Source organism: Drosophila melanogaster, chromosome 2R, assembly GCF_000001215.4.
Source record: "Drosophila melanogaster chromosome 2R".
Lineage (NCBI taxonomy): Eukaryota > Metazoa > Arthropoda > Insecta > Diptera > Drosophilidae > Drosophila > Drosophila melanogaster.
In genome coordinates this window covers 14871237-14895991 of record NT_033778.4, presented here as the reverse complement: position 1 = coordinate 14895991, position 24755 = coordinate 14871237, and the positions used below count along the sequence as shown (strand labels likewise).

Genomic DNA, 24755 nt, shown 5'->3' with positions numbered 1-24755 from the left:
AAAACCGCGACTCCCACTCCGAAACCAAAGGTTTTGCCATCGACCAGTTCGAAGACAACTCCTAGGTTGGTCATTTCCCGACCAGTGACGCGAGCGTCTAGTGAGTCTTCTCTATCGAGAAAATCCGAGAGTCCCTCCGCTGTCGGGACCGATTTCCTCCGCGTCACACGCTCTACCACAAAGAGAATGGCATCCTCTGAACAGCCGACGCCCGCAAACGCAGCGTTGCATAAATTCATCGCCGTCAGCGATCGCGTAAGCCTTTTCGAAGCGAAGATCAACACTCCAGATCAAGCCTCTCCGTCCCTACACACGTTACAAGTCCGTCTGCAACAGGTGCGAGCCTTATGGGACAAAGTGGAAAGAGAGTACGAAACATGCTCTGACCTAATGGCCCAAGAAGGATCCCTAGACACAGTGCCTATTCTCCAGGCCAAATATGACTACTGCTACTCAGTATACGAGTCATGTGCAGCACAAATTGGCGAAACAATCGACAGAGCAACGCCTCAAGTCGCGCAAGCACCCTCTCAGCCGCTAATTTCGTCCGGCTGCCGCTTACCTCCATGCGACACGGAAGTCTTCGATGGCGACTACCTCCGATGGCCCACTTTCCGGGACCTATTCACGGCAATTTACGTAAACAACCCCAGGCTGACTCCGGTCGAGAAGCTATTCCACCTCCTTACCAAAACAAGTGGCGAAGCAAAAGCCATCGTGGCGAAATCTCCTCTCACGAATGATGGTTTTGCTTCGGCTTGGGAGGCGCTTCGAGATCGGTTCCAAAATAAGCGACTTTTAGTCAACAGCCAGCTCAAGCTTCTTTTTAACTTGAGCTCATTTTCGCAAGAATCTGGTCATGCTCTAAAAGAGCTACAATCCACGATTCAGGGGTGTTTAACGGCACTAGAGCATTCCCAGGTATCCACAGAAAACTGGGATTGTATCTTGGTTTTCCTTTGCGCGAGCAAACTGCCCAAGCAGACCCTGTCCTTATGGGAACAGTCGCTAACTGCCAAATCCGAGATCCCAGCTTGGGAAGAAATGAATGCCTTCCTGAGCGAAAGGTATCGGACATTGGAAGCCATCGAAGATATGAAACCGACTCAGGCGGTTCCCAAAAGGCTTCAATCCTTCGAGACAAAGGTCAGCACCAAACAGAAAGGGTGTGACATATGTTCTAAGGAGAACCATCCGGTACGATTGTGCCCGCGTTTTCTTCAAATGTCTGTTGACTCGCGCTCCGGATATATAAAAAAGAAGCAGCTATGTCTGAATTGTTTTGCCAGAGGTCATCAGCTACGTGACTGCACAAGCATGCACAGCTGCTTTACATGTAAGGGCAGGCACCATACGCTGCTGCATCGCAGCCCCCCAAATTCCGAAAATGCGAGTTCCTCAACCTCGCCCCCTACACAGCAACTTCCGAGACCCTCTAGCAGAAATGCATCGGCAAGCACCTCAGCGGTGCAAAATTTCTTCGCGTCCGGCACTTCAGCCGTCCTACTGAGCACAGCGATGATAGACGTGTGCCATTTGGGGACGAACTACCGAGCCCGAGCCTTAATCGACTCGGGATCCGAGGCGACGTTCATTTCAGAACGCCTGTTCAACCTTATCAAGTTGCCATTCCGCAACACCCGGACCCAAGTCTCCGGGTTAAATCATTCGGTCTCCGCGAAATCCTCGAAGCTGTGTCACTTCGGGATTCGCTCTCCGACTAAGCCAGGTCTACAGTTAGACACTGAAGCGTACGTCCTTCCGGAGCTCTCAGGCAAACTGCCCTCCTATCCGATCCCTCGGAATTCTTTGAAGGACCTGCCCGCACTCCGCTGGGCAGATCCTACCTTTTTTGAGAGCTCTCAAATTGATGTACTGATCGGGGCTGACATTCTACCATCCATAATGATGGATGGCACCCGACAAAATATTTGCGGCTCGCTCCTGGGCCAAGAAACTATTTTCGGGTGGGTGCTAACGGGGCCGATTTCCAAGGGTAAGCCGAAACGGGTCGCATCCTTCACGACCCAGGTGCACCAAACAGGCGACCCTGATTCGCTCGACACGCTTCTCAGCAAGTTCTGGGAGGTGGAGGATCTACCAGTAAAGATGGTAAAAGAGTCGGACTCCTATTGTGAAAGGAACTTCCTCCAAACGACCACAAAAGACGCAAGCGGGAGGTACGTGGTGACGCTCCCGTTCCGGGATCCCGAGAATACCGGATCCGATTTAGGATATTCAAGGTCCATTGCGCTAGCTCAGTTTCTTAGAAACGAAAATCGTTTAAAAAGAGACTTTCCATTAAAAGAGCAATATGACAGCGTGATCCAGGAGTACCTGGATCTGGGGCATATGAAAGAAGTTCCGCCGACTCACAATTCTCCCTCGTATCATCTTCCTCATCACGCGGTAGTTAAGCCCGAAAGCACCACTACAAAGCTTCGCGTTGTATTCAACGCTTCAAGTCCGTCGGCAAATGGGATCAGCTTAAATGATATTCTTCATGCTGGTCCAGTCCTACAATCCGATCTAACGATCCAGGTCCTGAAATGGCGTTATTTTCAATACGTCTTCAGTGCAGACATTACGAAAATGTATCGTCAGATCTGGGTCGATCCAAAACACACCCCGTTTCAAAGAATTCTGTTCCGAAACAAGGAAGGAGATATCCGAGACTTCGAATTAAAAACAGTTACCTTCGGGGTCAACTGCGCCCCCTTCCTCGCCATTCGAGTCTTGCAACAGCTGGCAGAGGACCACCAAGTGCCATTTCCAAATGCCAGCCGCATCATCCAGCAGCACATGTACGTCGACGACGTTCTGGCAGGGGCGAATTCCGTAAACGAAGCCCAAAGTTCAATTCGAGAGTTGCAAGCAGCCCTAAGTGCCTCCGGGTTTCCGCTAAGAAAGTGGACCTCAAACAACAAAAGCGTCCTTAAAGACGTCCCGGCCGAACACCTCCTTCATAGCGAGTTCCTCGACATCAATGCCGAAAGCACGGCCAAGACGCTCGGTATACGGTGGAGGGCAAAGTCCGACGAATTCTATTTCGTTCCTCCAGACATAGTTGTGGAGGCCTCCTATACAAAGCGAGAAGTTTTGTCCCAAATCGCTAGGTTGTTCGATCCTGCCGGGTGGCTCGCGCCGTTCATAATCCGGTCAAAAATATTCATGCAGGAGATTTGGTTGCAAAACTTAGGCTGGGACGATAAGCTTCCCACTGAAATGAGTCAGCGGTGGCAATCGTTTTTAGAGGAGTATTCCGACCTCAACCAGATCCGGGTTCCGAGATGGATCTGGTACCAGCCTGAGGTAGTCATAGAGCACCACGGTTTCTGTGACGCGTCTCAGAGAGCCTATGGAGCGGCTATATACATCCGCGTCGAGATGGGGCAAAAGATCCTGACTCGCCTGCTTACAGCCAAAACACGAGTAGCCCCAGTCAAAACCGTCTCCCTTCCTCGGCTAGAGCTCTGTGGTGCCGTGCTGTTAACCGAAATGGTGACAGCAATCCTTCCGCACATGCCCTCCGCCAGTTCAGATATCCGCTGCTGGACAGATTCCACAATCGTCTTAGCCTGGCTACGAAAGCCTGCGTGCAACTGGACCACATTTGTGGCCAACAGAGTTGCCAAGATCACGCAGGCGACGCCAGTCGACTGTTGGGCGCACGTTCGCTCAGAACAAAACTCCGCCGATCTAGCCAGTCGAGGCGTATCCCTTCAGGAATTGGCAGAAAACCATCTCTGGTGGCATGGACCAGAGTGGCTGCAAGGGCCACGAGAGCTATGGCCAGCACAAAGCGACACTCTTCCAGTGACAGAGCTAGAGCAGCGCGCGGTCAAAGTGCATTTTGTCAAGGGCCCGTCCATCGACTTTCTCGAACGTTTCTCCAAATTGGACAAGGCCCTGCGAGTTCTGGTCTATGTTCAACGCTTCTTTAAACGCTGCCGCAAAGGTTCGTTCTTGCCCAGTTCACGACCTACGAGTGAAGAGATCCGAGAGGCAGAACGAACTCTGACCTCCATTGCGCAGCGCAGAGCATATGGCCAAGAGCTTCAGCATTTGACCGAGAAAAGGCCTCTTCCAGTGTCAAGTCCTTTGGTGACTTTGTTCCCGTTCATTGACCAACACGGCCTTTTAAGAGCGTGCGGCCGTCTCACTGCATCCAAAACCCTGCAATATGATGAACGTCATCCGATTCTTCTCCCCTATGACTGTAGACTGTCGCGCCTCATCGTCCAATTTACTCACCAGATTACTCTTCATGGCGGTAGTCAATTGATCGTACGCCTGATCCGAACCAAGTATTGGATTCCTAAAATCAAGAATCTGGTGAAGGCTGTGGTCAATCCGTGTAAGATTTGCACGATTTACAAGAAGAGACTCCAAACACAGTTGATGGGCGACTTCCCGACAGATAGAGTCTCCTTCTCGAGGGCGTTCACCTACACGGGTATCGACTATGCCGGCCCTTTCGAAATAAAAAATTATACAGGGAGAGCGTGTCTCATAACGAAGGGATATGTCTGTGTGTTTGTGTGCTTTTCCACGAAGGCTATCCATTTGGAACCCACTTCCGATCTAACAACCGAGAAATTTCTAGCGGCCTTTGCTCGTTTCGTAGCGAGGCGCGGTTGTCCTCAGCGGGTCCATTCGGATAATGGTAAAACCTTTGTGGGGGCGGCAGCTTTGATTTCCAGGGACTTTCTCCAAGCCATCAAAGAGTCCGTGACTGATGCATATAGCCACCAGGGACTCGTATGGCGGTTCATCCCACCAGGGGCTCCACATATGGGGGGTTTGTGGGAAGCAGGGGTGAAAAGCTTCAAAACCCTGTTCCTTAAATCGACGTCAGTCCGCAAATATACATTTGAGGAGCTGGCGACGCTTCTCGCTAAGATTGAGGCTTGCCTCAACTCTAGACCCCTCTCCCCTATGTCCGAAGATCCCTCAGATTTGCTGGCCCTCACACCAGGCCATTTCCTTATTGGAGGGCCGTTGCTTTCCACGGCGGAACCCGAGATAAAGGGCGAAGCCAAGTCGATAATAAATCGATGGCAACACCTCAAGGCACAACATCAGCAGTTTAGTGCACGGTGGAAAGAGGAGTATCTTAAGGAACTCCATAAACGAAGCAAATGGCAATTTCCGACCAGGAATCTCCAAGCCGACGATATGGTAGTTGTCAAAGAGGACAATCTACCACCGAACGAATGGCGGCTCGGCAGAATCGTTTCTGCCTTTCCAGGAGCCGACGAGCGCATTCGAGTCGTCGAGATCCGTACGTCTCGCGGCACCATAAAACGCCCTGTCCACAAAGTTATTCTGCTACCGATGGAGGACAAAGAGTCCTCCGTTCCTAGGGATTAGGGCACTTCCCCCATTCCGGGGCCAAAATAGTAGTCGGCTCATACTAAGCTTCTTCATTTCTTTTATTGGCAGACTTACTCACTTCCTCCAATAATGGCTCCTCGTCCTCGTGCCACCCAGTCGTTGGAGAGCAGACGTACTCGAGGTATTAAATCCTACCGCTGCCGAGTCTGCTCTGGAATCCATCCTCTTCGAAAGTGCACGAGGTTCCACAAACTGAGCGTTGAAAAGCGCCTTCGGGCAGTACTTATTAATAAGTACTGCTCGAACTGCCTCGCCCATCAGCACTCAGGAGGAGACTGTCGCAGCCAAGAGGGATGCAAGAAGTGTGGAGGAGACCACCACACCCTACTCCACATGCACGAGGTCCTCCCCGCTCCGAACCCGGCAGCGCTACCAGCTCCGACGCGCAGAGAGCGCCATCCCGCTGCACCTCGTCCGGTCCGGATTTCCCGCACTCCGCCACCAGCCCCAGTCGCCAACAATCGCCCGCGTCAGCAGCAGCAGAAGGCTGTCCCCATACTGCCTACAGCCATCGTCGTGCTGGACACGGGCTCGAAGACCTTCGAGACCGGGGCCATGATCGACCCATGCATGCCGGTGAGCAGCATCGACCGGTCGTTAGCGGCTGCGTTCCGGCTGCCCATCACTCGGCTGGGAGGCAACGAGATCTGCTCGGTGACACTCCGGTCCCGAACCAGCACCTTCCGACTCAACGTCGTCCTGAAGATCGATCCCAGCCTAAGGATCCGGACACCCATCCGAGCTCTGAGCGACGCCGCCAGGGCCAAGTTTGACGGTGTTCGTCTCGCGGACGAGCGCTTCCACCGGCCGGCCTCCATCTCCCTCGTGTTGGGATCAGATGTATATGCCAATTTGATCCAACCGGGGTTCCTAAAAATTGAGGATGGGTTGCCCGTCGCGCAGAACACGGTGTTCGGATGGACCGTTTCTGGAACGTGCGCGAAATGAAGAGGACGATCCTGATATCTAGCCGGCCAGGGATACCTTTGCCTACGCAAGGGGGGGGAGAATGTTCACGCCAGAAGGGCGCAAACAGTTGAGCGGCAGTGTAAGCGGCCAATGCTTGTACTCGAAGCTCCTCCACGGCTCGCAAGCACCGCTGCTCGCGCTCTCCTTCTCTTCTCTCGCTCTCCCCCCTTCCCGCAAGGTATTCACCACTCCGCGGTCCCGCGGTATTTCTACTGTTAGTGTTAAGGGAGTTGTAATTTACCAGTGCGTGAATAAAGAACGAAAGGTTGAAGTCCACCCCGCGCGTTTTTAATTTCGGGGAAAATTTCAGCAGCCGCCGCAGCAACCACAACCAAAGGAATCTTTCCGCCCACTCCATTTCATGAGGGATAATACAATAAATTCCGAACTAAATAAACACTTTTTTGCTCAATTTGCCTACAAAATAATGATCATGTCGACGTTGGTTTCTGTCCTTATCTATTCAGACTACAATTCTTGCCATCTCACAGTGCTTGGCATTAAAGTAAACAAAACCTAAGATTAACTCTCCCTTTCTAGCGACTGAGAATGCATCGTCATGCAAAGTAAGTCAATTTCAGCGTTTAAAAGCAGTTTGCCTATCGTTTACGGAACCAGTCGTATTCGAAGATCATCCGCCTCAGCATGGCGTTGACTTACATCCTTTTCCAAGTGGCGGTCGCCCTACTGGCGATCTTAACGTACTATATCCACCGCAAGCTAACATATTTCAAGCGTCGAGGGATTCCCTTCGTTGCACCGCATCTCATCAGGGGAAACATGGAGGAATTACAAAAGACGAAAAATATCCACGAGATATTCCAAGATCACTATAACAAATTCAGGGAAAGCAAGGCACCGTTTGTTGGATTCTTCTTTTTCCAGAGTCCCGCTGCATTTGTGATAGATCTTGAACTGGCCAAGCAAATACTGATTAAGGACTTCTCGAATTTCTCGAACAAGGGTATATTCTACAATGAAAAAGATGATCCCATTTCTGCCCATCTCTTCAATCTGGACGGTGCCCAGTGGCGTTTGTTAAGGAACAAATTATCATCGACCTTTACATCCGGTAAAATGAAGTTAATGTATCCGACCGTAGTGTCAGTGGCCAATGAATTTATGACCGTGATGCACGAGAAAGTGCCGAAAAATTCGGTTCTGGAGATACGTGATCTGGTGGCCAGGTTTACGGTGGATGTGATCGGAACCTGCGCCTTTGGCATCCAGTGCAACAGTCTGCGCGATGAAAAGGCCGAGTTTCTGTATTTTGGAAAGAGGTCTTTGGTTGACAAGAGACATGGGACTCTATTGAATGGCTTTATGCGCAGCTATCCCAAATTGGCCAGGAAATTGGGTATGGTTCGAACTGCACCGCATATTCAGGAATTCTATAGTAGAATTGTCACAGAAACAGTGGCGGTGCGAGAAAAAGAGCACATCAAACGCAACGATTTCATGGACATGCTGATTGAACTTAAAAATCAAAAGGAAATGACTCTAGAGAATGGCGATGTGGTCAGAGGATTAACCATGGAGGAGGTTTTGGCACAAGCCTTTGTGTTCTTCATTGCTGGCTTTGAGACATCCTCCTCCACCATGGGATTTGCCCTATACGAACTGGCAAAGAATCCGGACATTCAAGATAAGGTTCGGGCTGAGGTGGAGGAGGTCATAGAGCAACATGACCAAAACTTTACCTACGAGTGCACCAAGGATCTGAAGTACCTCAATCAGGTTTTAGATGGTATGTAAATGAATACTTAAAATAATTAAATCCCACTGACTTCAATAATATCCTTGCAGAAACTCTGCGACTGTACACCATTGTGCCCAATCTGGATCGAATGGCCGCCAAGCGTTACGTAGTTCCCGGTCATCCAAACTTCGTCATCGAGGCTGGTCAATCGGTCATCATACCCTCATCTGCCATTCACCACGATCCCAGCATTTACCCCGAACCCTTTGAGTTCCGACCCGAGCGATTCTCCCCCGAAGAATCGGCTGGTCGTCCCTCGGTTGCCTGGCTGCCTTTTGGAGATGGTCCTCGGAACTGCATTGGCCTGAGATTCGGACAGATGCAGGCTCGCATTGGACTCGCTCTGCTCATCAGGAACTTTAAGTTCTCCACGTGCTCGAAGACGCCCAATCCTTTGGTCTACGATCCCAAATCATTCGTACTTGGTGTGAAAGACGGAATCTATCTGAAGGTGGAGACCGTCTAATAAACAGACTGAAAACTCTCAACTAAAAGCCAAAGCTTCTAACAAAATAACTGATAAATAGATGGTAATTTATTCAACCTAAATCTTATAGAATCATATTGGGGTAGGTCCTCATGGCCATTGATCTATCTTTTGTTTATTGCCAGATAATTTAAGTGCTTTTATTTTATTCCAGTTTGTAAAAGGTGTAGGGTAGAATGTTTGAATTCAATAAAAATCTTATTATAAACAAAATTATGTATACGAGAGATGGGATACGGGGTATTTTGGCATCGTTACTAAAGAAGCGTCTAATTTATCAGCTTGTGAATACCCGATTACTCCAGTCAGAATTCACACAAACATCAGTGATAAGTTTGCGATTGCGACTGCCAGTATTTTGTTTCTTGGTCACAATGACCGCTGATTTTTGAAGCGGTCTATTTAAAAGCGCGAAAAAGCTTTTGCAATCTCAGTACATATCAAACGTTTAGCCAGCGTTGAGGTGCAAAAAGATTGCCGGCGGAGAGAGAGAACACACATTACCCAGTTAATCATGTCGGTTGGAACTGTTCTACTAACGGCGCTGCTGGCGCTAGTTGGTTACCTGCTGATGAAATGGCGAAGCACGATGAGGCACTGGCAGGATTTGGGTATTCCCTGTGAGGAGCCACACATACTAATGGGAAGCATGAAGGGCGTACGAACCGCACGATCCTTTAACGAGATCTGGACGAGCTATTACAATAAGTTCCGTGGCTCCGGACCCTTTGCAGGTTTCTATTGGTTCCGGCGACCGGCTGTTTTTGTCCTGGAAACATCGCTGGCGAAGCAGATCCTGATCAAGGAGTTCAACAAGTTCACAGACCGAGGCTTCTTTCACAATCCCGAGGATGATCCGTTGTCCGGTCAGTTGTTTTTACTTGATGGCCAAAAGTGGAGGACCATGCGAAACAAGCTCTCCTCCACATTTACGTCCGGCAAAATGAAGTATATGTTTCCCACTGTGGTCAAGGTGGCCAATGAATTCACCGATGTTTTTGGCCAAAATGTGGCTAAGTCCCCTGTTGTCGAAGTGAGGGAGCTGTTGGCGCGATTCACCACCGATGTTATTGGCACCTGCGCCTTCGGCATCGAGTGCAGCAGCCTGAAGGACCCCGATGCAGAATTCCGCGAGATGGGTCGACGATCCCTAACGGAGCAGCGCCTGGGACCAGTTGGAATCGGATTCGTCAATAGCTTTCCCAATTTGGCACGTCGCCTCCATATGAAAATGACAGCGGAGCCCATCGAAAGGTTCTTCATGCGCATCGTTAGGGAAACAGTGGCCTTCCGAGAGCAAAACAATATTCGTCGCAACGATTTCATGGATCAGTTGATCGATTTGAAAAACAAACCACTGATGGTATCACAATCCGGGGAGAGTGTTAACCTAACCATCGAGGAGATCGCAGCGCAGGCTTTTGTATTCTTTGCGGCTGGTTTCGAAACCTCGTCGACCACCATGGGATTCGCACTGTATGAACTGGCCCAGAATCAGGACATTCAGAACCGGGTGAGGAAGGAGTGCCAGGAGGTTATTGAAAAGTGCAACGGGGAGTTGAACTATGAAAGTATGAAGGATTTGGTCTATCTAGACCAGGTTGTATCGGGTATGTAATGTGCTCGTTTTCTCTGTCCTTTCTAACTTTTGGTTTTATTTTAGAAACCCTTCGATTGTACACCGTTCTCCCGGTCTTGAATCGCGAATGCCTGGAGGACTATGAGGTTCCTGGACATCCCAAATATGTCATCAAAAAGGGAATGCCCGTTTTGATTCCGTGTGGAGCCATGCACCGCGATGAGAAACTGTATGCCAATCCAAACACCTTTAACCCAGACAACTTCTCGCCCGAACGAGTGAAGGAACGCGACTCCGTGGAGTGGCTTCCATTCGGCGATGGTCCCAGGAACTGCATCGGAATGCGGTTTGGTCAAATGCAGGCCAGAATTGGATTGGCTCTCCTGATTAAGGACTTTAAGTTCTCAGTTTGCGAGAAGACAACCATTCCCATGACATACAACAAAGAAATGTTCCTTATTGCCAGTAATTCTGGAATTTATCTGAAGGCTGAGCGAGTGTGATGCCTTTTTAATAAATTGTTTATAACACATATCGAATATAGCTTGTTTGGACTTCGCTTATTACGCAACTGAGCATCTATTAATACTTAATTGTATTCCATCTCACAACTGGTTAGGGGGGTCTACTCAAACTAGATTCGAATGTTCAGAAAAAAGGCCCAAAAGTAGGCTATGCTAGCTAACAGAATTATAATTATTTCTATTCTGGTTGAATTGTGTAAATCAAGATAAATCACTTATTATCAACAACTAACTGCTTACTTTTTTAAATGACAAGCGAAATCTAAAAAAAAAATCCAGCACATAACACTTAAGTATGATGAAATATTGGAAAGCAACTTGCTCAAAACGTTTTTTTTAAGAAGCAATTATTCCAGCATCCAAACAGTTATATTCTTACACACACTTATATAAATTATGCGGGTATGACGAAATCTTAAAAACATTTTCCGATGAGTCTACTCTTTTACAAACTTTATGCTCTTTCTACAACCTTTATGCTCTCTTTTCACTTGGGTGACTCATATTCAGGGGCAAATGAAGAGTAGAAAAATGTGATCCAGATGTGAAATGCTGACTGACTACTGCATTACAAATAGTTCGGAAAATGTTCTCTCGATTTTACTTAAATCTTCTACTAAGTTGCGTTATTATTTTTCAAACTTTAACTTAATCGTAACATTTGATATCCAGTGTGTGGCTCAAATTTCATGTGTATGCTATTAGATACCATCAGCATCATTTCATTCAATGAATGAATAAAGAGCAAGTCATCGTTATTCGTCGCTTTTGGTAGGTTCAGCATGACTGAGCTGAGCTTAACTGGCTTGTGCAATAAGGGTAAGAAAGAACTCAAATAAACATTTAAAATTTAGAGTTTTTGATATCTATCGCCTTTTGCACGGCCCATTAGTAATTAAATATTGTTTGCATAATGATAGCATTGATATATGTATTTTCAGCCTAGGCAACGTAATTGACGGGTTATTTTATTTTACCTTCAACGTAGATAGCAAGTTGAACAAGCTTAAGTTACTATTTAAAGCGTCACATTTTTTCTCTATTTGTTAAAAATTAAAAAAAAAACCTTAGATCTCATGGGAAAGCTTTTGGATGAAGTGTAATGCTTGTTGCATTGCAATTATATGTAGTATATAAAGCTCTCCAAGTTTGATCTGCTTTCTTTTACCCGTGTAATTAAAAGTTCTCCAAATTTAGCTATACATCCAGTACAAAAGACCTTGATCATTTCAGTTGTAAATTTATTTAATAAATATGTCATTGTTACGATTCAAAACATTTCTTTTGAAACCTTAAACTAAGCTACATCAAATATACAAACTAGTTCACATATTAAAAAACGTATACACATTATACACTGTAGGTGATGTAAAAGGTATAATTAACTGCATGTGAAAAACTATCATAAAGCTTTAATTTAAAATTATTCAATTCAATCCAGTATTAGTATTGGTATTTACGTCGCAAGAACAAAGCTTTAACCGAATAATTCATGAATTATCTTTATAACTTTCACACTCTAGTGACTTTTAGGTGAATTCCGCCCTTCGAGCTCAGTAGAAAATCATCGGTCCTATATTCTAAGGGAACGACAGTTTTGGTGGGGTGAAACTCAAACTTAAAGTTGTGGATTAACAAGGCCATGCCAACTATGACCTGCATCCGACCAAATCGAAGACCGATGCAGTTCCTAGGACCATCACCAAAGGGCAGGAAAGTGCAGGCAGGACGCTGTTGCACCTGATCCTCATCAAAACGCTCTGGAATAAACTTCTCGGGCTCTGGATAAAACTCTGGATCGTGATGTATGGCCAGTGTGGGTACGATCACTCCAGTTCCTTTTTCAATGTTATATTTCGGATTGGTGTGCTGGTAGTGTTGAGTTGCAACGCGGATTAAGTGACCGACGACAGGACGCTTCCTCATGGTCTCTGTAAAAAGAATGGAAGTAATTTGAAGAAGATATAATCTGGGGTAATGACAGGCAATCCGCGTAGTAGACGAATCCCACCGAGAGTGGGCTCTAAATACGTGGCTTCAAATAAACTGTGAAACTTACCATCAATGACCTTTTCCAAATAAGTCATCTCTCGCATGCTGTCGTAATCCAATTTCCCATTATGTTGTTTCAGGACCGTATTTATTTCGGTTCTAAGTTTATCCTGAATATCCTGATGGCAGGCCAGCTCATAAAGAGCAAATCCCATTGTGGTCGAACTGGTCTCAAACCCAGCCAAGAAGAATATGAACGCCTGGGCAGCGATTTCATTAAAGGTCAGCCCATTTTCCTTGTCGCCATTATCGAATTTCAATTTCATTTCAATCAACATATCCACGAAATCGTGTCTCTTCACATTGTTCTTCACGCGATAATCAACAGTGTCCCGGATGATGTTCATGTAAAAGTCCTCGACCTCTTGGACAGTCGCCTTCATGCGCAGCTTAGCGGCCAGTTCGGGGGCTCCGAACAGAAGTAGATCCATGGACTTGCCATGGCGCCGCTCTGTGATTGCGGTCGTTCCCATTTGGACAAACTTCGCCTTGGGATCCGACAAACTATGACAATCCAAGCCGAAGGCGCAACTTCCGATGACATCGGCGGTGAAACGGGCAACCACATTTGTGATCTCCATGGAATCGCTATCAGCACTAGCTGTTTCTCCAAAAACCCGAATTAGTTCATCTCCCACGGTCAGGATAGTGGGAAACATGGTCTTCATCTTGCCAGAGGTAAAAGTGGGCGTAAGTTTCTGGCGCAGTGTTTTCCATTTCTGACCATCGATATTCACTAGGTTGGCGGACAGTGGATCGTCGCGTTCGTTATGAAATACTCCGCGATCGTGAAACTTATCAAACTCGCGAATCAGTACGGTCTTAGCGAAATCAATATCGGTTACAACTACCATCCTCTTGAAGTACATATAAAAACCCACAAATGGTCCGTCAGTCTTGTTCTTAACTTGTTGTAGGTTCTCTTGAAAATATCCGCAAAATGGACGGTTTTCATTAACTCGCTGGTATTACCGTACGGAATTTTCGGCTCATCGTGGGGAATGCCCCGGCGCTTCCAGTAGTTAAAATGCTGGTGCACATACCACGCGACGAAGGTGATAACACCGATCAGCAATACGATCATAACAGCCATTTCGGAACAACTGAAAATCTTAGCGGCGACATCGGCCTTTTATACCCGACATTCATCAGTCATCTGACTCTGTTTCCGGCATTTTTAAAGAGAAAGAAAGTCTATTCAATGTCGCGTTATGTAAACTTGAATTTTGCTATTAAACTACATCAATATATGCTCTTAAGTAAGAGTATTTGGTAGCTTTAGTTTTTAACCAAGTTGCATTGCAGCTGGTGGGCATTTTAATATTTCTATTTATTAAAAAGACAGAGTTGATGGTAAAAAAGAAGATATTCGTATGTTGTCATAATAAAAATGCGAGTCATCGTTACTAGCGCACATCTTGTTTGCCTTGGAAACGGAAATTCTGCTTAATGTAACTTTCTGGGAATCATCAAATATTTCTTTTTTCGTGAAATATTTTTTTTAATGGAATATTTATTTTAATATTTTAGCAGATATTAATGAACTTTTTCTATCAATTTCAACCAAAATCATACCCATTTTTGAAATAAGTTGAGGTAGGTAAGGTATTTAATCGTAAACCATATGACTGTTAAATATAAACTCTTTAAAAGAGAAATTCTGAGCTGTAAAATTAGCAAATAAAGAGGCAAACAGTATCAACAATACAAAATTGTTTGCTTTGAATACAAAACAAATGCGAAACTGATATTCTCTCATCTCATCTAATTCCTCTCTCTTTTTGGCTAGCTGTGCGAGCTTTTTGATTGCAATAGGTTTATGAAGCTCAACTGGAGTACATTTGCGATCTATTTTTCGACGGCATAACTACATATATCACCGCACCCAAGCTGATGTCATAGGTGTTTACAGTGTTCTACTGGCAATTGTGGTGGTGCTAGTGGGATATCTATTACTGAAATGGCGTCGTGCCCTTCACTACTGGCAGAATTTGGATATTCCTTGCGAGGAACCCCACATCCTGATGGGCAGCCTGACGGGAGTGCAGACCAGTCGATCATTTAGTGCCATCTGGATGGATTACTACAATAAGTTTCGTGGTACTGGCCCCTTCGCAGGCTTCTACTGGTTCCAAAGACCCGGAATACTCGTACTGGATATTTCGCTGGCAAAGCTCATCCTGATTAAGGAATTCAATAAGTTCACCGATCGTGGTTTCTATCACAACACGGAGGACGATCCACTGTCTGGTCAGTTGTTTCTGCTAGATGGCCAAAAGTGGAAGTCTATGAGGAGCAAGCTATCCTATACGTTTACGTCGGGTAAAATGAAGTATATGTTTCCCACCGTCGTAAAGGTGGGTCATGAATTCATCGAAGTCTTTGGCCAAGCGATGGAAAAGTCTCCCATTGTCGAGGTTAGGGATATCCTGGCCAGATTCACCACCGACGTAATCGGCACGTGTGCCTTTGGCATTGAGTGCAGTAGTCTTAAGGATCCAGAGGCAGAGTTCAGGGTAATGGGTCGTCGAGCCATCTTCGAACAACGCCACGGACCGATCGGGATCGCGTTCATCAATAGCTTCCAAAATCTGGCACGCAGACTGCACATGAAAATAACACTAGAAGAAGCCGAACACTTCTTCCTCCGGATCGTCAGGGAAACAGTCGCATTTAGGGAGAAGAACAACATCCGTCGCAACGACTTTATGGATCAGCTCATCGATTTAAAGAACAGTCCACTGACAAAGTCCGAATCTGGGGAAAGTGTTAACCTTACGATCGAGGAAATGGCCGCCCAGGCGTTCGTGTTTTTCGGAGCTGGCTTCGAAACCTCGTCGACCACCATGGGATTCGCACTGTATGAACTGGCCCAGCATCAGGACATTCAGGACCGGGTGAGGAAGGAGTGTCAGGAGGTTATTGGAAAGTACAACGGAGAGATAACTTACGAAAGTATGAAGGACATGGTCTATCTAGATCAGGTTATATCGGGTATGTAATGTGCTCGTCTTCTCCGTCCTTTCTAACTTTTGGTTTTTTTTTAGAAACCCTTCGCTTGTACACCGTTCTCCCGGTCTTGAATCGCGAATGCCTGGAGGACTATGAGGTTCCTGGACATCCCAAATACGTCATCAAAAAGGGAATGCCCGTTTTGATTCCGTGTGGAGCCATGCACCGCGATGAGAAACTGTATGCCAATCCAAACACCTTTAACCCAGACAACTTCTCGCCCGAACGAGTGAAGGAACGCGACTCCGTGGAGTGGCTTCCATTCGGCGATGGTCCCAGGAACTGCATCGGAATGCGGTTTGGTCAAATGCAGGCCAGAAGTGGATTGGCTTTACTAATCAATAGGTTCAAGTTCTCCGTTTGCGAACAAACAACAATACCAATTGTATACAGCAAAAAAACATTCTTAATATCAAGCGAGACTGGCATCTTCTTAAAAGTTGAACGCGTTTAAAAATTTCAATATTTAATCTATTAGTCCCTATTTTATATGGAATTCCAGAAACAATGTTGCTCTATATCTATAAGAATGTTAAGCTTATTAGTGTCTAATCGCAGTAGCATGCTTGTGGATAACTAACTACTGTAAGTTGGCTTTCATTTTATGGTTTTAAAAAATTGTTTTTTTATTTTCTGGGTGATATATTGCCTTTTAAAGGCTTCTTATTATTGCATAATTATTACAAGACTCTTTTGCAGAAAAAATACTTTCGGCATTTCTTGGCAGAAGCAATCTATGAACATAACATTTTTAAGAAGTTAAGATATTTTAAAATCATTACAAAAACATTTTAAAAATCACGTACTCAAAGTAACTAACAACGAAATTAAATAAATATATAACACTTTAGTCTCTCACTACCTTGGTGATATTGAGATGGATTCCGCCCTCGGAGCCCAGCAAAAGGTTATTGATTGTGTATTTCATTGGCACTGGCGTCTTGGGATGCAATTCGAACCTAAAATTGTGGATTAGCAGGGCCAATCCAATGATGACCTGCATCCGTCCGAATCGGAGTCCAATGCAATTTCGGGGACCAGCTCCGAAGGGTAGGAAAGCGCAGGTGGGACGCTTCTTTACTTGCTCTTCATCGAATCGTTCTGGGATAAACTTTTCCGGCTCCGGATAAAACTCAGGATCATGATGGATGCCCAGGGTGGACACCAGCACTCCAGTGCCGGCCTCTATGAAATACTTGGGATTACTGTGCTGGTACGGTTTGGTGGCAATGCGAGCCAAGTGGGCTACCACTGGATGTTTCCTTAGCGATTCTAAGCAGATAACATATACAGTTTAGAATGAAAAAATAAACTATAATAACTTACCATTGATAACCTTTTCCATATAAAACAAGTCCTGCATAGAATCGTATTCCAGTTTACCATTGTACCTTTCCAGCACACTGTCGATTTCAGCCCTCAACTTGTCCTGAACATCCTGATTGCAGGCCAGCTCATAAAGTGTGAATCCCATGGTTGTGGATCCCGCCTCAAAACCAGCTAGGAAAAATACGAAGGCCTGGGCAGCGACCTCATTGAAGGCAAGTCCATTTTCCTTGTCGCCTTTATCATACTGCTGTTTCATGTCAATCAACGTGTCCATGAAATCGTTCCGAGTCACCTTTCTCTTCATCCTGTAATCTATGGTGTCCTGCACGATTTTCATATAGAACTTCTGCACCGAGGGAAGCAAGAACTGGAAACCCAGTTTCACGGCCAGTTTAGGCATCCCGAAGATTAGTAGATCTACCAGCCAACCATGACGACGTTCTCTTAGCGCTGAGTAGCCCATTTGGACGAACTCCGCCTTAGGATCCCGCAGACTATTGCATTTCAGGCCAAAAGCACAGATTCCAATTACGTCGGATGTGAAGCGTGACACAATGTCGGTGACTTCCAGGGTCTGCGAAGAACTGGAGATCTTTTCATCGACCACGCGAATCATCTCATCGCCCACGTTTAAGACCGTGGAAAACATGCTCTTCATTTTGGCTGACGTAAATGTGTGGGTCAGCTTCTGTCGCAGATTTTTCCACTTTTGACCCTCGATGGTTGCCAGGTTATTGGTCAGCGGATCATCCTTTTCGTTGTGATACACTCCGCGATCGTGAAACTTATCGAAGTCGCGAATTAGCACGGTTTTTACAAAATCCACGTCCGTGATGACAATGTACTTCATAGCATAGAGGTAGAAGCCCGCAAAAGGTCCGTCGGTCTGTTTCCTGAATTTCAGATATGTTCGCTTGAGGATGCCGGCCAGCGGCATTGTTCTCCAAAGTTCGCCGGTATTGCCGAGCGGAATATTGGGTGGATCATGGGGAATTCCTCGCCGTTTCCAGTAGGTGTAGTTCTGGAGCACCCACCAAGCGACGAGCGTAAGGACACCGACCACCAAACCGAGCAGGATCGCCATTTTGAGCAGACTGATTTGAGAAACCAATTCCAAGCGTTGCTTTTATGAAGAAGAGCTTTCCATCTAGCTATCGCCTGCTCCTCTTTTTTAGTCGTAACCAAGAAAATTTAACTGTTCACTTCCAGATAGAGGTGCTAATAGCAAAAAAGCTGAACAAAAATTTATTGAGGGTATTACCACAAATATTTACAATAAATTTACAACAACAAACTAACAAGGCTTAATTTGAATGCTATACTCTCATATACTGAATATGAGCTTTAAGAGGGATTTAATTCAAAAAAATCATATATAGCCGTGAATAAATGACCAAATAAAATTGTAATATTTAACCATTAAAGCCCATAATAATTTTGTTTATAGTCTCATTTGGAAAGCTTCTCAACTTTAAGGTGAATGCCATTCTCAGCAGACAGAAGAATGCTTTTCACGACAAACTTCATGGGAATTTGTGTTTCTGTGGACACACTGAACTTATAGCCTCGGATTAGATAGGCCAATCCCACGCAGGCCTGCATCAGTCCAAACCGAAGACCGATGCAGTTCCGGGGACCTTCTCCAAACGGCAGCCAGGTGCACGAGGGTCTCGCGGCGATCGCCTCATCCGTAAATCGCTCCGGCTTGAACTTCTCCGGTTCGGGATAGATTTCCGGATCATAGTGAATACCAAGAGCTGGGATCACAACAGTGGTTCCCTTGGCAATAAAGTATTTAGGATCTTCAGGCGAAAAATCTGTCTGGGTCATTCGCGTTAGATGCGCCAGAACTGGATACTTGCGAAGGGTTTCTGTGGCGTAAAATGGGAAAAGGCCCTTTAGGTAAAGTTATGCAACCTCTTGGGATTTTACTTACCCATGACGACCTGCTCCAGATACTTCATCTCTTTGATTCCCTCGTAGGTAAACTCGTTGTTGTGTTTGCTCAGAACATTGTTGATCTCCGCCCTAAGTTGATCCTGAATATCCTGATCGAGGGCGAGCTCGTACAGGGCAAATCCCATGGTCGTCGAGCTGGTCTCGAAGCCAGCCACAAAGAAAATAAAGGCCTGTGCCAAGATCTCGTTGAAGGACAGGCCATCCTCAGTGTTTCCGGCCTGCTCCTTCTCGTACATTTCGATTAAACTGTCCATGAAGTCGTGACGCTTCTCGTTGGTCCTCAATCGGTAGTCGATAGTATTCCTAACAATGCTAGTGTAAAAGTCCTCAACATCCTGCACGTTTAGTTTAAGCCGCAGGCGGCGGGAAAGTTTGGGAAATCCGAATATCAGGAAATCCAATAGTCCTCCATAACGACGTTCTATGATCGCCCTTTTTCCGATTGTCACAAACTCTGCATTCGGGTTTTGCAAACTATTGCAATTTAAACCGAAGGCGCAATTACCGATTACGTCAGCCGTATATCGAGCCACCAGATCCACAATTTCCAGAACTTGACCTTCACCTGTGGTGGTTTTAGCACTGAAAATCTTCTCCATTTCCTCCCCAACCTTCACAATAATCGGAAACATGTTCTTCATTTTGCCGGACGTAAAAGTGGGTGTCAGTTTGTGCCTCAGATGACGCCACTTCTGACCCTCGATGCTGAACAAGGTGGCCGACAGCGGATCATCGATCTCATTGTAGAAAATTCCTCGATTCTCAAAGTGATTGAAGTCCTTGATCAGCACCCTCTTGACCAATTCCAAGTCGGTGATGACAGCAGACCGGGTGAAAAAGAAGTAGAACCCGGCAAACGGATAAACGGAACGTTTGTACTTTGTATAGTAGTCCCGGAAGATCATCGCAATGTGTCGCTTCTTGGGCCAGTCCTTCATGTTTCCGTATATTGGATGGGGCACATCGTGCGGAATACCCCGCCTCTGCCAGTATCCATGACGTCGGCGGGCCATGAACAAAAGCAGTGACACTAGAAGTGCGATCAACGTTAGTAACAGCGACATATTTCGTTCTCAGTCCGCTCCACACTGAGTTACCAACCGGAATGATATGGCCCCTTTATACGCGAACGTTCTCTTCTAATCTCTTCAAATGTACTCAGAAGCTAGTTGATAAAGCGAATATTATTGCTTTCGGTGTGTGTATGCCTTATTATGTGATGTTTGCTAGCAAATCAAAACATTGCCTAACACATAACACATTAAAAAGGTTAGTTAAAGAGGGCTTAAATTCATATTAACTGAGCACAGCCTAATCTAATCGATCACGTAAGTGAATCAAGCAAAATAAAGAACACAAATAATGTATTTGTTAAAAACTTATTTGGCGAGCTTCTCCACTTTAAGGTGGATACCATTCTCGGCCGATATCAGAATGTTCTTAACGACAATCTTCATGGGTATTTGAGTTTCCGGGGAAACACTGAATTTATAGCCCCTGATCAAGTAGGCCAAGCCCACACAGGTTTGCATCATTCCAAACCGCAGACCAATGCAGTTCCGCGGACCTTCTCCAAATGGAAGCCAAGTGCACGAGGGTCTCGCCGCGATTTCCTCGTCGGTAAAGCGTTCTGGCTTGAATATCTCCGGTTCCGGATATATGTCCGGATCATAGTGAATGCCCAAAGCTGGGATCACAACAATGGTTCCCTTGGCAATGAAGTATTTTGGATCTTCAGGCGAAAAGTCGGTGTCAGTCATTCTTGTAAGATGAGCCAGTACTGGGTACTTTCGCAGCGTTTCTAAAACAATATTTAAATAAATGTATCAAATAAAAAATAAGAAGGATTAAAGAAACATACCCATCACAACCTGCTCCAGGTATTTCATCTCCTTGATTCCCTCGTAGGTGAACTCTTTGTTATGCTTGCCGAACACATTGCCAATCTCCTCCCTGAGTTTATCCTGAACATCCTGGTTCCTGGCCAGCTCATATAGAGCGAATCCCATGGTCGTGGAGCTTGTCTCAAACCCAGCCACAAAAAATATGAAAGCCTGAGCGAGAAGTTCGTTAAAGGTCAGGCCATCCTCCGAATTTCCCGACTGCTCATTCTTATACATCTCTATCAGACTGTCCATGAAATCATTTCGCTTTTCCTTCGTCCGTAGACGGTAGTCAATGGTTTCCCTCACGATCTTGGTGTAAAAGTCCTCTGCCTCCTGGATATTTAGTTTCAGACGTAAGCGGCGCGATAACTTGGGAAATCCAAAGAGGAATATATCCAGCATATTCCCGTAGCGATGCTCGGTGATCGCCCGCTTGCCAATTGACACAAATTCAGCCTTTGGATCGTACAAGCTGTTGCAATTGAGACCGAATGCGCAGTTGCCGATCACATCGGCGGTGTACCGTGCCACCAGATCCACAACCTCCAAAACTTGACCCCGATCCGCAGCGGTTTTACTTCTGAAGACCTTATCCATTTCTTCTCCAACTTTCACAACAATCGGAAACATGTTCTTCATTTTGCCGGACGTAAAAGTGGGTGTCAGTTTGTGCCGCAGATGACGCCACTTCTGACCCTCGATGCTGAACAAGGTGGCCGACAGCGGATCATCGATCTCGTTGTAGAAGACTCCCCGATTCTCAAAGTGATTGAAGTCCTTGATCAGCACCCTCTTGAGCAATTCCATGTCGGTGACCACAGCAGTGCGGGTGAAAAAGAAGAAAAATCCAGCGAATGGGTAATCGGAGTTCTTGTACTTGAAGTAATAGTCCCGAAAGATCTCGGCAATGTGCCGCTTATTTGGCCAGTCCTTGATGTTTCCGAAAAGCGGGTGTACCTCGTCGTGCGGTATGCCCCTTCTCTGCCAGTATCCATGACGTCGTCGGGCCGCGAAGACGAGCAGTGATAGTATCACAACGATTAGCGCCAGTAACAACATTTCACGTCCAGAGTCCAATACAAACTGACTTTAAAGTGGGATGCCACAACGCAAGCTCATTCGCGTATGAGGACTTCGCTCTTTTCGCCAATCTCTCATTTTCACACACAAAACTCACCGTTCAAGTTCTCTTAAGGTTTGTTCTCAATGTGATAAATAATAATTAGGGAATCATATGCGCAGTTAAAATGGTTGTATACACATATATGAACAAACAATCTATATACATACAATCTCTGTATATAAACAATCTAGCGATTACGCAATCAAAAAAATATAAACAAAGCGAATTCCAGTAATTTTTATTGCATTCTTTGCAAACTTGGTTTTTGCCAACGTAAATGTACAAATTAAGCATGAAACTTGGAAAACAGATTTCATTATTTAAAATCCCTGGAACTGGTGAAATGCTAAGATAACGTCAGTGACGAAATACAAATATTTAATCGAACAAATTAAGCTCAAGAAGCTTGATTAGATATACAGCAGTTTTACTGTACCTACTACGTTGATTGATAAAAACATTTGATTGTGTATTTGTATAACAGCATTGTAAAATGTAGATACTAAATGTTAGAATACAATCCAGATAGCGATTTAATAAGCAGCACTAACTACTCATTTGGCTAAGCTGTTGGACTTTTAAGTAAATTCCGTTGGCGGGGCACAGCAGAATGTTGGACTTGAGAAACTCAATTTTTGGGTCAGTTCGCGGACAGACGCTGAAGTGAAAGTTTCGGAGCAGACTGACCAGGCCAATGGTCGTCTGCATTTTGCCAAACCTCATTCCAATGCAATTTCGCGGTCCATCGCCAAAGGGCAGCCATGCGGCGGTGGGTCGCTGCGCCAGTTGATCGGCCAGAAAGCGCTCCGGGATGAACTTATGTGGCTCGGGATATAGGGCGGGATCATGATGGATGCCGTAGACCGGTATCAGTAGCATTTGACCCGGCTCGATGTAGAAATGACGATCGCCCTTGGCTGCGTAGAGATGCCTGGAGATCCGAGTGAGCTGCGGTAGTATGGGATACTTCCGAAGGGTTTCTAAAAGATACAGTGGTAAATGGTATCATCTTTGTAATATTTAAAATTCGTTTTGAGTCGGGCTCACCTGCTATGACCAGTTCCATGTACCGCAGCTCCTGCATGGAATCATATGTGAATTCACCGTTGTGTAACCGCAGAGCCTGGTCGATTTCCTCGCGTAGCTTTGCCTGCAGTGCCGGCTGCTTGGCCAACTCGTACAGGGCAAATCCTAGCGTTGATGCGGATGTGTCGAATCCCGCCGCAAAGAATATAAATGCCTGGGCGGCCATTTCCTCGATGGTGAGCTCACCGCGCTGCTTCATTTCGATCAGCAGGTTCATGAAGTCGCTCCTCACGATGCCCTGCTCCTCCCTCTGCTTCACAGTTTCCCGAACGATGCCCACATAGAAATCCGTAATGTCTTGATGGATTTGGCGCATGCGCAGAAACCTGGCCACTTCGGGGAAACTCTCTATAAATCCATCGACCAGCTTGCAGTGGCGACGCTCTGAAAAGGCTCTCCTGCCCATTATGGCGAACTCCGCCTCGGGATTCCGGAGGCCGTTGCATTCCACGCCAAAGGCACACCGTCCTATCACGTCCGAAGTGTAGCGAGCCATCAGATCACCGATCTCGAGGATTCCACACATGGCATTATCCGCCAACTCGCCACAAACTTGAGTAAGTTCCTCGCCCACCTCGCAGACCGTCGGAAACATATACTTCATCTTAGCTGAGGTAAAGGTGGGGGACATTTTCTGGCGCAAGGGTCGCCACTTGGGCCCGTCAATGCGGAATAGATGCCCAGTTAGAGGATCATCCCGCTCATTGTGATACATTCCCCGATCCTCAAAGTTGGCGAAGTCCTGTATGAGGATCTGTTTGGCCAGTTCCAGATCTGTGACCAAGACCACAGGTCTCAACATCATAAAAAATCCGGCAAAGGGTGCTCCATTGCCCTTGAACTTCTCATAGATTGGCGTTACAATGTCGATGAAATGTTTGTTTTTCCGAAATCCCTCCATATTCCCCACGGGAAACCGGGCCGGCTCACTGCCAATGCCCCGCCGGGTCCAGTAGCTATATCTCGTCCGCACGAACCAGAAGCCCACTGCCAGGGCAATAAGCAGTAGAGCCACTACATCCAGCATCCTCTCCCCGAATAGATTCACTATGAACTGAACACTGGACCAACGCCTCTATTCGCTCCGCTTACAATCAGCTGCAGTAGTGTAAACAGACCTAGGCAGATAACCTCGTCTCATAGAATTTAGGCGCACTGAAAACAAATCGAACTGAAGCTCGGACTTGACGAGCTTTTAACGGTGATTCAAGTTAATGCAATTGATATAGTGAGAGATAACTGTAGAACACCCGCCTTGAAGAAAAAGTCTATGCAATATATGCATTTATTCTCTGCTTACTATATGAGCGTAATTAAAAGTATGATAAGAATTTTGCATTTCTTATCTGTTTTTTTTCTTTCTTTTTTTATCTGATCTAATATCAGACTTATTATATAGTCTTCTTGAACTTCTCGACTATCAGATACCCGTTACTTGGCTAGAAGAAATGAAGTTAAAGAAACAATACTAATTTTCGGATCGCCCACTACCGCCACCTGGTGGTATATTAATTCAATTGGCAACGCCTATAAAATTAAATAGTGCATATTGCATTAAAACTAAATAAATAAAACACTTCTAACATTAATTTC

At 45.9% G+C, this 24755-nt stretch overlaps 8 protein-coding genes across 12 annotated transcripts, besides 2 other annotated features; 3 read left to right on the top strand and 5 right to left on the bottom strand.

The window, feature by feature from the left end:
• Positions 1 to 6728: part of a mobile genetic element that runs on past the window's edge.
• Positions 6729 to 6981: 253 nt separating this feature from the next.
• Cyp6a8 (Cytochrome P450 6a8) lies at positions 6982 to 8821 on the top strand. Its single transcript, NM_079025.5, has 2 exons — positions 6982 to 8113; positions 8173 to 8821. The coding sequence occupies exons 1-2, from the start codon at positions 7012 to 7014 to the stop codon at positions 8589 to 8591; spliced, it is 1521 nt and encodes a 506-aa protein (NP_523749.2). The 5' UTR covers positions 6982 to 7011; the 3' UTR covers positions 8592 to 8821.
• A 223-nt stretch (positions 8822 to 9044) lies between these two features.
• Positions 9045 to 10728, top strand: Cyp6a21 (Cytochrome P450 6a21). The gene is made up of 2 exons (NM_137159.4): positions 9045 to 10222; positions 10276 to 10728. Exons 1-2 carry the CDS (start codon positions 9127 to 9129, stop codon positions 10692 to 10694), a joined length of 1515 nt encoding a protein of 504 aa, NP_611003.2. The 5' UTR covers positions 9045 to 9126; the 3' UTR covers positions 10695 to 10728.
• A 1217-nt stretch (positions 10729 to 11945) lies between these two features.
• On the bottom strand, positions 11946 to 13874 carry Cyp6a20 (Cytochrome P450 6a20). Its single transcript, NM_137158.4, is given in 2 exon segments — positions 11946 to 12646; positions 12775 to 13874. Coding segments are annotated over 2 exon segments (1505 nt in total). The 5' UTR covers positions 13861 to 13874; the 3' UTR covers positions 11946 to 12227.
• Positions 13875 to 14619: 745 nt separating this feature from the next.
• Cyp6a9 (Cytochrome P450 6a9) lies at positions 14620 to 16636 on the top strand. Its single transcript, NM_079024.3, is given in 2 exon segments — positions 14620 to 15761; positions 15815 to 16636. Coding segments are annotated over 2 exon segments (1515 nt in total). The 5' UTR covers positions 14620 to 14665; the 3' UTR covers positions 16234 to 16636.
• Cyp6a19 (Cytochrome P450 6a19) lies at positions 16240 to 18206 on the bottom strand. Of its 2 annotated transcripts, none has more exons than NM_001299505.1 (2): positions 17106 to 18206; positions 16240 to 17041 (listed from the first exon to the last, which is right to left on the bottom strand). In NM_001299505.1, exons 1-2 carry the CDS (start codon positions 18190 to 18192, stop codon positions 17025 to 17027), a joined length of 1104 nt encoding a protein of 367 aa, NP_001286434.1. In that variant the 5' UTR covers positions 18193 to 18206; the 3' UTR covers positions 16240 to 17024. The 2 variants fall into 2 exon arrangements, with proteins under 2 accessions (NP_001286434.1, NP_611001.2); NM_137157.4 differs by having other exon boundaries at positions 16459 to 17051.
• Positions 18207 to 18337: 131 nt separating this feature from the next.
• Positions 18338 to 20163, bottom strand: Cyp6a23 (Cytochrome P450 6a23). The gene is made up of 2 exons (NM_137156.3): positions 19045 to 20163; positions 18338 to 18979 (listed from the first exon to the last, which is right to left on the bottom strand). Exons 1-2 carry the CDS (start codon positions 20129 to 20131, stop codon positions 18558 to 18560), a joined length of 1509 nt encoding a protein of 502 aa, NP_611000.2. The 5' UTR covers positions 20132 to 20163; the 3' UTR covers positions 18338 to 18557.
• Positions 20164 to 20252: 89 nt separating this feature from the next.
• On the bottom strand, positions 20253 to 22039 carry Cyp6a17 (Cytochrome P450 6a17). 2 transcript variants are annotated; one of them, NM_001299504.1, is made up of 2 exons: positions 20929 to 22039; positions 20253 to 20868 (listed from the first exon to the last, which is right to left on the bottom strand). In NM_001299504.1, the coding sequence occupies exons 1-2, from the start codon at positions 22010 to 22012 to the stop codon at positions 20447 to 20449; spliced, it is 1506 nt and encodes a 501-aa protein (NP_001286433.1). In that variant the 5' UTR covers positions 22013 to 22039; the 3' UTR covers positions 20253 to 20446. The 2 variants fall into 2 exon arrangements, with proteins under 2 accessions (NP_001286433.1, NP_652018.1); NM_143761.4 differs by having other exon boundaries at positions 20434 to 20868.
• A 247-nt stretch (positions 22040 to 22286) lies between these two features.
• Positions 22287 to 24626, bottom strand: Cyp6a22 (Cytochrome P450 6a22). 3 transcript variants are annotated; one of them, NM_001299502.1, is made up of 3 exons: positions 24463 to 24626; positions 23124 to 24354; positions 22527 to 23056 (listed from the first exon to the last, which is right to left on the bottom strand). In NM_001299502.1, exons 2-3 carry the CDS (start codon positions 24187 to 24189, stop codon positions 22623 to 22625), a joined length of 1500 nt encoding a protein of 499 aa, NP_001286431.1. In that variant the 5' UTR covers positions 24190 to 24354; positions 24463 to 24626; the 3' UTR covers positions 22527 to 22622. The 3 variants fall into 3 exon arrangements, with proteins under 3 accessions (NP_001286432.1, NP_001286431.1, NP_652075.1); NM_001299503.1 differs by lacking the exon at positions 24463 to 24626 and having other exon boundaries at positions 22287 to 23056; positions 23124 to 24304; NM_143818.3 differs by lacking the exon at positions 24463 to 24626 and having other exon boundaries at positions 23124 to 24304.
• Positions 24557 to 24605: a mobile genetic element.
• Positions 24627 to 24755: the final 129 nt, after the last annotated feature.